The sequence below is a fragment of the Cyclopterus lumpus genome, chromosome 11, assembly GCF_009769545.1.
Source record: "Cyclopterus lumpus isolate fCycLum1 chromosome 11, fCycLum1.pri, whole genome shotgun sequence".
In the NCBI taxonomy this organism is placed as follows: Eukaryota; Metazoa; Chordata; class Actinopteri; order Perciformes; family Cyclopteridae; genus Cyclopterus; species Cyclopterus lumpus.
Window position 1 is genome coordinate 21,729,357 of NC_046976.1, and position 11,345 is coordinate 21,740,701.

An 11,345-nucleotide genomic window follows, 5' to 3' on the forward strand; every position below is an offset into this window, starting at 1 on the left:
GCCATCAGAAGTCATGTGACTCCAGTCTGTGAGCCGTCTGTGATGAACACTGTCTGTGAGGAACACTGTCTGTGAAGAACACTGTCTGTGAGGAACACTGTCTGTGAAGAACACTGTCTGTGAGGAACACTGTCTGTGAGGAACACTGTCTGTGAAGAACACTGTCTGTGAGCTGTCTGTGAGGAACACTGTCTGTGAAGAACACTGTCTGTGAGGAACACTGTCTGTGAGGAACACTGTCTGTGAAGAACACTGTCTGTGAGCTGTCTGTGAGGAACACTGTCTGTGAGGAACACTGTCTGTGAGCTGTCTGTGAAGAACACTGTCTGTGAAGAACAGCCACTCTCAATTCATGCTCAATGTTGAGCTTTTGTTTTGAATGGCAACAGCAGAAAAGCCACTCTCAATTCATGCTCAATGTTGAGCTTTTGTTTTGAAGGGCACTAGCAGAAAAGTCACTCTCAATTCATGCTCAATGTTGAGCTTTTGTTTTGAAGGGCAACAGCAGAAAAGCCACTCTCAATTCATGCTCAATGTTGAGCTTTTGTTTTGAAGGGCACTAGCAGAAAAGCCACTCTCAATTCATGATCAATGTTGAGCTTTTGTTTTGAAGGGCAACCTCTCACGGAGGTAGGACCTGGCGTGTCGCCAAGAATCTTGGCCGTCGCGCAGGCGTAACCTGTTAACGCCGTAACGTAAACATGTACACGAAGGTACGGGCACTTCAACATGTATTTATTAATTGTGGTGGTGGGGCGTGGTTAAGCTCAGCTGCAGAGGGGGATTGGGGGAGTGCGCTCAGGGAACGGTACCAGGTGGAGACCTAATTGGCCTCAGCTGGGTCTAATGATGTGCTTTCCCTGTTAAATGGCAGTAGGACGGAAGGAGGAGGGGTTGGACGTTGCCATGACGTAGACCGAGGACGGACAGGAGGGCGCTCAGGGGCAAGGCCGAGAGCGCGACTGTGTCCCGGACAAATAAAGATTCATGAAGCCGAGTTCGGTCTCCTGTGTCTCTGTGGTAGGGGGGGAAGGGGAACACGAACTTGTTACACTGGAGCCCAACGTGGGGCCCCCCTTAAAAAAAAAAAAAAAAAAGGAAAAAGGAAACGCATGCCAGGAGACGAGGGACAACCAGGGCTGCCGGCCCAGCCGTTGATCGCGCTGGGGCAGATGCTGGGAGGCATCGCCCAGATGCAGCGGGATCAGGCGGAGGCAAATCGACAGTTCTTAGAGGCGCTCCAGGTCCAGGCACAGAGACAGGCTCATGCCCTAGAGCAGCTCGCCGCCCGCACAGGTGCGGCTCCGCCGGGGCCAGGGGCGCCGGACCCCTCCGCCTTGAGGGGGATGGCGCTGCCCAAAATGACAGCGGCGGACGATGTCCAGACCTTTCTGGAGACCTTTGAGGTGATGGCAGAGGCGTGCGGCTGGCCGACGGCGGAGTGGGCGATCCGCCTCCTGCCACTTCTCACCGGGGAGGCGCAGACCGCGGCCCTGGGACTTCCCCCGGCAGCCCGGCGCAACTACGCGGACGTGCGTAAGGCGGTGATGGATCGGCTGGGTCTGACCCCGGAGGACCACCGGCGGAGGTTCCGGGAAGCCACGCTAGGGCCCGAGGACCGGCCCTTCGCCTACGCCCAGCGGTTGAGCGACGCCGCGACCAGATGGTTGCAGCCGGGGGGGGGCCGGAGGAGCGACGGGGGTGGTGGAGCGGATCATACTGGAGCAGTTCGTGGGGGGGCTGCCAGCCAGAACGTCGGCGTGGGTCCGGTGCCACCGGCCGGCATCGCTGCAGGCCGCGGTCACACTGGCGGAGGACCACTTGGCGGTGCATCCCGGGAATCAGGGGGACATCGGTCGGTTGCCAGTGCCACCACGGCCGACCCCCGCCCCGCGGAGAAGGCTTCCACCGCAGATCCTGGCACGGCCCGTGCCGGCTCCGCAGTCGGGACCCTCAACCCAGCTCCCCGATCTGTCGACCCCAGCTGACACCGGTACCCTTCCCAGCCCACGGGGAGCCTCTCAAGCACCAGGGCAGGAGTGTTGGAGGTGCGGGCAGCCCGGACACTTCCGGAGGGAGTGTCCGCTGATGGAGGTGGGCCAGGTGATCCGGGTTGCCGGCTCTCCAACGCCCTCCCCCGGTCCGGGAACGACGTACCGCGTTCCGGTAAGAATCCAGGGGGGTACACATCAGGCGATGGTGGATTCTGGCTGTACGCAGTCTATGATCCACCAGAGCCTGGTTCGACCCGGGGCATTGATTGAGGCATTGTGGGTGAAGATACGGTGTGTTCATGGGGACGTTCACGAGTATCCTATGGTGATGCGAGGTCATCCGACACTGTAGACGGGGAGGGGGAACCGGTGGAGTCTCCACAGGAGGCTCCCGAGTTTCCCTCCATGGAGGATTTTCCACTCGAGCAGTCTCGTGACGACACTCTACGCTCAGCGTTTGATCAAGTGATTAGAATTGATGGTCACCTGGTGCGCCCTGATGCAGCGCAGTCATATCCACACTTTTCATTGATTAGGGACAGACTGTACCGAGTGAGCCGTGACGCTCAGACAGGAGAGGAAAGCACCCAGTTGCTGGTGCCGAAAAGCCGCCGGGAAATGATTTTCCAGGCGGCTCATTATAACCCGATGGCTGGTCACATGGGATACGAGAAAATACTGGACCGGATAATGACCCGATTTTATTGGACGGGCATCCGGGCGGATGTGCGGCGTTGGTGTGCGTCCTGCCCGGAGTGTCAATTGGTAAATCCCCCGGCCATTCCCTCTGCCATTAATGGAGGTTCCGTTCGAGCGAATCGCTATGGACCTCATCGGGCCATTTCACCGAAGTGCACGCGGATATCGCTTTGTGTTAGTCCTCGTGGATTACGCAACGCGATATCCGGAGGCAGTGCCGTTGCGCAATATTTCGGCAAAGAGTGTTGCACAAGCGCTGTTTCAGGTCATCTCCCGAATTCGAATCCCGAAAGAGATTCTGACTGACCAGGGCACCCAGTTCATGTCAAGAACACTGAGAGAACTTTACGGGTTACTGGGCATTAAGTCTATTCGGACCAGTGTGTACCACCCACAGACAGACGGTCTGGTGGAGCGCCTGAATAGGACTTTAAAGTCAATGATCCGTAAATGTATTAATGACGATGTACGTAATTGGGATAAATGGCTTGACTCTCTGTTGTTTGCAGTGCGGGAGGTCCCCCAGGCCTCCACGGGATTTTCTCCCTTTGATCTTTTGTTCGGCAGGACTCCGAGGGGGGTGCTCGACCTGATTAAAGAAAACTGGGAGGAGGGGCTGAGCACCAGTAAAAGTGAGATCCAATACGTCCTGGACTTGTGGGCAAAGCTCCACACACTGGGTAGGATGTCACGTGAGAATTTGCTCCAGGCCCAGGGGCGTCAACAACGGCTGTACGACAGAGGGGCCAGGCTGAGACAATTCACACCGGGAGAGAAGGTACTTGTATTGCTTCCTCCTTCCAGCTCTAAACTCCTCGCCAAGTGGCAAGAGCCCTTTGTGGTCACACGGCGAGTGGGGGATGTCGACTATGAGGTGGTGCGTTCTGACAGGGGCGGAGCTACACAGCTCTACCACCTCAACCTTCTGAAAGCATGGAGGGAGGCGGAGTCGGTTTCTCTGGTGTTCGCAGTATCTGAGAGAGAGGAGCTGGGGCCTGAGGTCCCAAAATCCACCATTCCAGCCTCGCTCCTTTGTGAAGACCATCTCTCCGGGACCCAGAGAACAGACATTGCCCAGTTGCAAGAGCAGTTTGCTGACGTGTTCTCTCTCCTGCCAGGTCGCACCAATCTCATAGAGCACCGAATTGAGAAGCCTCCGGGCGTGGCGGTGCGGTTACGGCCCTACAGGTTACCTGAACACAAAAGAAAGGTGGTTCAGAGGGAATTAGCGGGGGTAATAGAAGAGTCACACAGTGCCTGGTGTAGTCCCATTGTTCTGGTGGTCAAGAAGGATGGATCTATACGGTTCTGTGTGGATTATCGTAGGGTGAATGACGTGTCACGATTCGATGCTTACCCAATGCCCCGGGTCGACGAACTCCTGGACCGACTGGGCACTGCGCGTTTCTTTACGACACTGTATTTAACAAAGGGCTACTGGCAGATTCCTCTGTCGCCAGAGTCCAGGGAAAAGACGGCCTTTGCCACTCCGTATGGGTTATACCAATTCACCATGCTTCCCTTTGGGTTGTTCGGGGCCCCAGCCACGTTTCAACGCCTCATGGACCGGGTGCTGCGTCCGCACGCTGCATATGCGGCCGCCTACTTGGATGATGTGATCATCCACAGCACCACCTGGGCGGAGCATGTGCAGCGGGTGGGCGCGGTGCTGGAGTCCCTGAGGCAGGCGGGGCTCACTGCCAACCCAGGGAAATGTGCAGTTGGACAGAGGGAGGTACAGTATCTGGGGTAAAGCAAGCTCTCTGTGGGGAACCGCTCCTCCACACCCCTGACTTCTCTCTTCCCTTTACCCTGCAGACTGATGCATCGAACAGAGGGCTGGGGGCCGTTTTGTCCCAGCAGGTGGAGGGGGTTGACCGCCCAGTCCTGTACATCAGCCGCAAACTGTCGGAGAGGGAGGCCAGGTACAGCACGGTGGAGAAGGAGTGCCTGGCCATCCGGTGGGCGGTCGACTCCCTACGCTACTTCCTCCTGGGACGCTCATTCACGCTCTGTTCGGACCACGCTCCGCTCCAGTGGCTCCATCGCATGAAGGATACTAACGCCCGGATCACTCGGTGGGGGGGGGGGGGGGAGGGGGGGGGGGGGGAGTAGGTTAGGCCGGATGGCACCCTGGCCTAAATCGGGCGGGGGAGGTATGTGGTGGTGGGGCGTGGTTAAGCTCAGCTGCAGAGGGGGATTGGGGGAGTGCGCTCAGGGAACGGTACCAGGTGGAGACCTAATTGGCCTCAGCTGGGTCTAATGATGTGCTTTCCCTGTTAAATGGCAGTAGGACGGAAGGAGGAGGGGTTGGAAGTTGCCGTGACGTAGACCGAGGACGGACAGGAGGGCGCTCAGGGGCAAGGCCGAGAGCGCGACTGTGTCCCGGACAAATAAAGATTCATGAAGCCGAGTTCGGTCTCCTGTGTCTCTGTGGTAGGGGGGGAAGGGTAACACGAACTTGTTACATTAATGACTTAGTTTTATGTCTGTACTTTGTACTTGTGTAATATGTGAAGTTCTCAATAAAGATCGCGATCGACGGGTTGGCGACCACAGCTGTGCGGCCATTGAACATGTGCGTTCTGATACGTGTTCTTCACAGAAAATGAGCCAAGGTCAAGGAGTCCGAGTTTGAAAGTGAAAACGGGTCAAAACCCCGAACCCGAACACCACGCACGGTAGAGGGGGCAGAGGGGCCTTAAACCTCGCCCGATTATCGCGCACACGTCGGGCAGTATGTCAGCAAGCAGCCCTTGCAGATGCACTTGTTACACCCATTGCACGCGGTGTACGTTTTAGAGTCTGTGACACGTTTGAGTCTCGGGCCGGCACCAAAGAGGGCAACACACACAATCGTGAGGGCAGTAACAGCTTTTAATTATTTCGGTTACGCTTCTGCTAGCGAACGATCTGGGTATCCGCTACCCGTTCTTCTTCCCCCTCTCCAGCTACTCCTGCTCTTTTATGGAAGACAAACATAAACAATTGATCCCAGCTGAGGCTGATTTACACCTCTTCCGCTTACTCGCCACCCCGCCCGGCACACGCACGTAGATGGCTTTCAAAGTAAAAGCCGTTGTATTGCATTAATGACGTGCACTTATTTATTTACGCAGCCTCACCGACAGGAGCCCTCGAAGATGTCCGCTCACGGTAAAAAAAAAAAGGTTGATACAGAATGAAGAGTTTTTAACAAGACAAGTATCTGTTTACTGAAGTCAGAGGTGAAGCTGTGTGCTCAGTGTGTGGAGAACAGGTCTCCGTGTTAAAGGAGTACAGTTTAAAACGGCACTACCGGACTAATACAAGATGTATGTGTGATGACTGATTTATGACTTCTCACTGGGGAAGCACTTCACAGTTTATAAAACCTTGGATTTACATCATTTTATTAGATTATGAATAAAAATGAGCCACACGTTATATTTTGTTGTCATTTTTTATCTCTTTACTCAGTTTCAGTTTGAAAAAATCCATGAATATTATGCATATTATTCGAATAGCATACGCCCCTCGCCTTCAGCACAGAAATCTGCAGACAGAGAGACAAAAAGAAAGAAATCAGTTCAGTCTGTCATCACACGTCTTCATGTCATAGTTTAATCAGACAGGTCTAAAAGGTGAAGCACCGTTCTTGGGGTCGTAGATAAAGTCTGGTTCTCTGTTGAAGCCGAGGCAGCTCGCCTGCTTCCTGAAATGTTCCAGATCAGAGTCCTTCAAGGTTGTTCCTCTTGCTGGAGACAAAACAACAAAACAGGATGAATGCTTCACATATGAAATGTGTTTTATTTATATTTAGACATGTTTTCTCTCAGGCTTGTTCCTTCTTACCCATCAGATACAGAGCATGGACGTTGATCTTCTCCGCTGTAACTTTGCTGTTATAGTTCATCATACTGAATACTTTGTCCAAGTTTGTGGCGCTGCTGTTGATGCTCATGAGAAGACAGCCGTCACAGGTCGGTAATATGTGGAACACCGATGTGATGTTGGAGACTAAGGACAGTTAGTTGAAACTCTGTAGCATCTGAAGTCAGCAGGACGATATGTGTGATGAATCTGCAGCTTTTAATAATCAGAAACATGATCTCTCTGGCTGGATTCTCTGACTGACAGAACTAACACAACAAAGATGTAGAAACTCCAGCATGGTGTTGGATCAGGTAACTTACCTAATGTTGATGCAGTATTGCCTTCAAAGTTTATGTTGGTCCTTAAAGACAGGCAGGTTCCATTTCTGAGAAAGAGACAAGAGGAAGAGCTGAGTTCATCTTCGAACATCATGTATACCTTCTCCTCCATGTGAGCTTCAAAAGTTAAGATTCCTCCCACTGCTGAACACTGAGTGATCCGTTTGAAAGCTCTGTAAGGTTTAGGGTGTCCGTCCAGTGGAGAAAACATTTCAATGGTAGCAATTTGAAACGTGTATTTTGATTATCTATAATGTACAGAATTGATTATGTTGTCTATTTGTACGTTGTTAACAACTCACAACTTGTTGTCTGCACTCATAGCAAATGTCTCGGGGATGGATGGTGAGGGGTGGACATTCATCCAGTAGCTCTGAGTTGTCTTCAGCATGTCGTTGTAAACTTCATTATCAGTGTAACCAACGAGGAAGTGTGACCTAAAAAACATCTGCACATAAACAGGAAGTCAGTTAGTGAAAGCAGACACAAACATCATTCAATAATGGGTTGAAAATTTGACTAATTCTCTAATATTGAATCTTTTAAAATGAATTACATTTGAACCTGTTTAGTGGAGCATAACACAAAGCCTTGAAGCAGAAGGAGACTAGGTCTTTATCAATATCGACTACCCCGAGTTTGGTCCTTTTCTCTGATATTCGGGCTTCACTACAACACAACTGTGCCACTGATTTGTGATTATTTTTCAGTTTCTAACGGAATCCTCAAAGACTCTTAGAACCATCTGCATGAAAAACATTCAGTCCACTGCACGCTATATACATATATATTTGACCTGTTCCCAAGTTGCAGCACTGATCCAAACACATTAGCTAACTACCTGGAGCAGAAACAGTCACTTCTTGGCAAATGGTTGAAGTACTTTTTCATTGTGTTATTGTGTGTTCATCTTAGAAATGTTTGCTGCGCTCTGACTCAACGTAATGCCAACGCTAAAGGCATAAACTGAGGAGGAACTTCCCAAATAGCTGAATTCTGCTTCAGTGCTAATGCCTCATAGACAAACCCAGACAGATGAAGACTTACCATGGAGGGCTTCATAGACAAAGGCGTGATTAGAGGCCGGCATTCCTCAGGTGTCAGAGCCCAGCTGCTCAGAAACAGCCCCGCGACCAGGAAATGAGTGCTGATCCAAAGATTCATGATGCTACAGCTGTGAAGGAAAACACAGAGATCTCAGATGATAGCTGCTCGTCACAGAAGTAACAATGACTGAGGCTCATCCGAGCTGGTCAGCCTTTTAAGAAGCTGCTGGGGGCTTGGTTTGTTCCCCAGTATCTACAGACGAGGAAGCCTTCCCCAGAATTAGGTTGGACGTGTTTGCCAGCAGGTCCAAAGGGTACATCAGGTCGGGGTGTAGGATTTCATAATGACAATTCTGGGTTTGTGTATTAAGCAAATTATTTACTGATTTGTTGAATTGTCCTTATCTGCCAACGCACACAAACACACTGAGTATACAAAGCAGCACATGACGGCTTCAATCCAGCTCAAACTGGCACGCAGCCTGACCTCAGACATACTGTCATAAGTGTGCACAGTGACTCCCAAGTGGGCACTCAGTAAGCATGCTATGGGCCCACAATGAACCCCAATGGAGACCCACTCTGATCAGTACCTCACCTGGACCCCAAAGGGTACGGTCCATTCATGCACCGCACTTCGCAATGATAACGTAGCACACAGTGAGCTGGGCTCCAAATCTCTGCCCAAAAGAAATATAGAATTGTTGATGGTAGCCTGTTAGAGAAATATTAATTTCAGCCTGATAGAGAAACATTGATGATCGGAAGTGTAGCACTAATAAGGACACTGTGCTTCTGTTTTTTCCCAGTATTTAAATTCTAGAAAGCTTTCCCCCAGAATTAGTTAAGCAATGTTTGGCTTCAAGTATTAATCATTCACTGATTCGTTCAATAGTCTTTGGCTTTGTCTTTAGAAATATACTGAGTATATGTTACCGGCCTCAAGCCAAAGGGAACCTGGTCCAGTTGAGAAGTGAAGAAAGGAGCATAGGAAGATACTGTTGTCAACTTGTGTGCACATTAATTTCAGCATGAGCATGAACAGTGCCTGACTTTAATTTAATACAATTCAATTTATTTAGTATAGCCTAAAATCAAAAATTACAATTTTTTCTCACTGAGCTTTACAATCTGTACACATACAACATGGTCTGACCTTTAACCCTCACATCGGTTTAGGAAAAAAGGTCAAAAAAAAACCTTTAACGGGCAGTAAAAGGGAAGAAACCTTCGTGAGAGAGCAACATAGGAGGATCCTTCTTCCCGGATGGACAGAAGTACAATATATGTCATGTGACCAGAAATAACAATATGACAGAGTTACAGCATATTCAATAAATATGCCAGACATTTTTCATATAATGAGTATTAGGCATGGACCACTATACTACGATAAGCGCTTTAGAGGGGTATAATGGTAATATAGGCTCTCTAGTGGGGGTAATATGGTACTATGAGCACTCCAGTGGGGCAATATGGTACTACAAGCTCCTTAAGATATGATTTTAAATGTGATTCTTGATTTTACAGGGAGCCAGTGCAGCAAAGCTAATACAGGAGTCATGTGATCTCTTTTCTTAGTTTTTGTGAGTACACGAGCTGCAGCATTCTGGATCAACTGGAGGGATTTAAGAGACTTATTAGAGCAGCCTGATAATAAGGAGTTGCAGTAATCTAGTCTGGAAGTAACAAACGCGTGAACCAGCTTTTCTGCATCTTTTTGGGACAAGATGTGCCTGATTTTTTAAATGTTACGTAGATGAAAAAATGCAGTCCTTGAGATTTGCTTCACGTGGGAGTTAAAGGACAAGTCCCGGTCAAAGATAACTAGAGATTCTTTACAGTGGTGTTGGATGCCAGGGCAATGCCATCTACAGAAACCACATCACCAGATAATTGATCTCTGAGGTGTTCAGGGCCAGTAAAATAACTTCAGTTTTGTCTGAGTTTAACATCAGGAAGTTGCAGGTCATCCATGTTTTTATGTTTTTAAGACATTCTTGAATTTTAGCGAGCTGGCTGGTCTCCTCTGGTTTGATCCATAGATATAATTGAGTATCGTCTGCATAGCAATGAAAGTTTATGGAGTGTTTCCTGATAATATTGCCCAAAGGAAGAATATATAAAGGTAAATAAAATTGGTCCAAGCACAGAACCTTGTGGAACTCCGTGATTAACGTTGGTGGTCATCGAGGATTTATCTGATAAATAGGATTTAAACCAACTTAGTGCGGTACCTGAAATGCCAATCGACTGATCCAATCTCTGTAATAGGTGTTAGGGAGCTGGGAGCCACGGGGGTAGACTCAAAAGCAGACTCAAGGCGAGGTAGTTAGGAGAGCGGGGCTCTGGAGCAGCAAGCAGCGCCAAAGGGGCTCTGTGGTCTGAAGCCGGAAGCGGCCAGGGCTTCCACGGGCAGCCGGGGACACAGGAGGAGCGCTCATGGGCGACGCCAAGTGCGCACAATCTGTCCTAAATAATAAAACTCTGTAAACAGTTCCTGTCTACAGCGTCTCTGTGCTAGGGGGAACCACCCGTGGTAACATGCACTTGTTACACTGGAGGCCAACGTAGGGCCCCCTTAAAATAAAAATAAAAAGCACACGCAAGGTGACGAGGAACACCCAGGTCTGCCGGCTTAGCCGATCATCGCACTGGGTCGGATGCTGGGAGGAATCGTGCAGATGCAGCAGGACCAAGCCGAGGCAAACCGGCAGTTCTTTTTTCCCTTTGAGGGGGGGTTGCGCTGCACAAAATGACAGCGGCGGATGAGGTACAGTCCTTTCTAGAGACTTTTGAGGTGATGGCGGAGGCGTGCGGCTGGCCAGCGGCAGAGTGGGTGATCCGTCTCCTGCTGCTTGTCACCCGGGAGGCACAGACAGCGGCGGCCAGTCACAGTTACACAGACGTTCGTAAGGCCGTGATGTATCGGCTGGGTCTCACCCCGGAAAACCACCCGTGGAGGTTCTGCGAGGCCACATTGGGGCCCGAGGACCGGCCCTTCACTTACGCGCAGCGACTGAGTGACGCCACAGTCAGATGGGAGGAGCGGAGGGGGTGGTGGAGAAGATCGTCCTGGAGCACTTTGTGGGAGGGCTGCCGGCCAGAACATCAGCGTGGGTCTGATGCCACCGCCCCACGTCAATGGAAACCGCAGTCACCCTAGCGGAGGACCACCTGGCGGTGCATCCCAGCAGGAAGGGGGTCAACAATCTTCTTTTTTTTACAGTTTAGAATCACATTTGTTCAGGTTAAAATCTTTTTTTCAGGTCCACATGCAGTTCTCTGCGTAAAGTTCTCTGTCTATGCTTTTACCCACAGCCCTGAGCCGAGCTCGCAGACAGGTAAATATACTTTAAAGAAGAAGGAGTGATTTCACTCCATTGGTTAAGAATGCAAGCAATACATTGGTG

General features: G+C 50.5%; 1 protein-coding gene across 1 annotated transcript; it reads right to left on the minus strand.

The window, feature by feature from the left end:
• Window positions 1–3,875: 3,875 nt before the first annotated feature.
• Window positions 3,876–8,050, minus strand: LOC117739247. Its single transcript, XM_034545542.1, has 6 exons — window positions 7,934–8,050; window positions 7,189–7,334; window positions 6,869–6,933; window positions 6,528–6,692; window positions 6,326–6,430; window positions 3,876–3,886 (listed from the first exon to the last, which is right to left on the minus strand). Exons 1-6 carry the CDS (start codon window positions 8,048–8,050, stop codon window positions 3,876–3,878), a joined length of 609 nt encoding a protein of 202 aa, XP_034401433.1.
• Window positions 8,051–11,345: the final 3,295 nt, after the last annotated feature.

Excerpts from the sequence above, each read along its gene's own strand:
- LOC117739247 (XM_034545542.1), bottom strand. The coding sequence starts at position 8,050 with ATGAATCTTTGGATCAGCACTCATTTCCTGGTCGCGGGGCTGTTTCTG. Across the intron at positions 6,693-6,868 it reads CAATACTGCATCAACATTAG|TCTCCAACATCACATCGGTG; the intron begins GTAAGTTACCTG and ends AACTGTCCTTAG. Across the intron at positions 6,431-6,527 it reads CCATGCTCTGTATCTGATGG|CAAGAGGAACAACCTTGAAG; the intron begins GTAAGAAGGAAC and ends TTTTGTCTCCAG.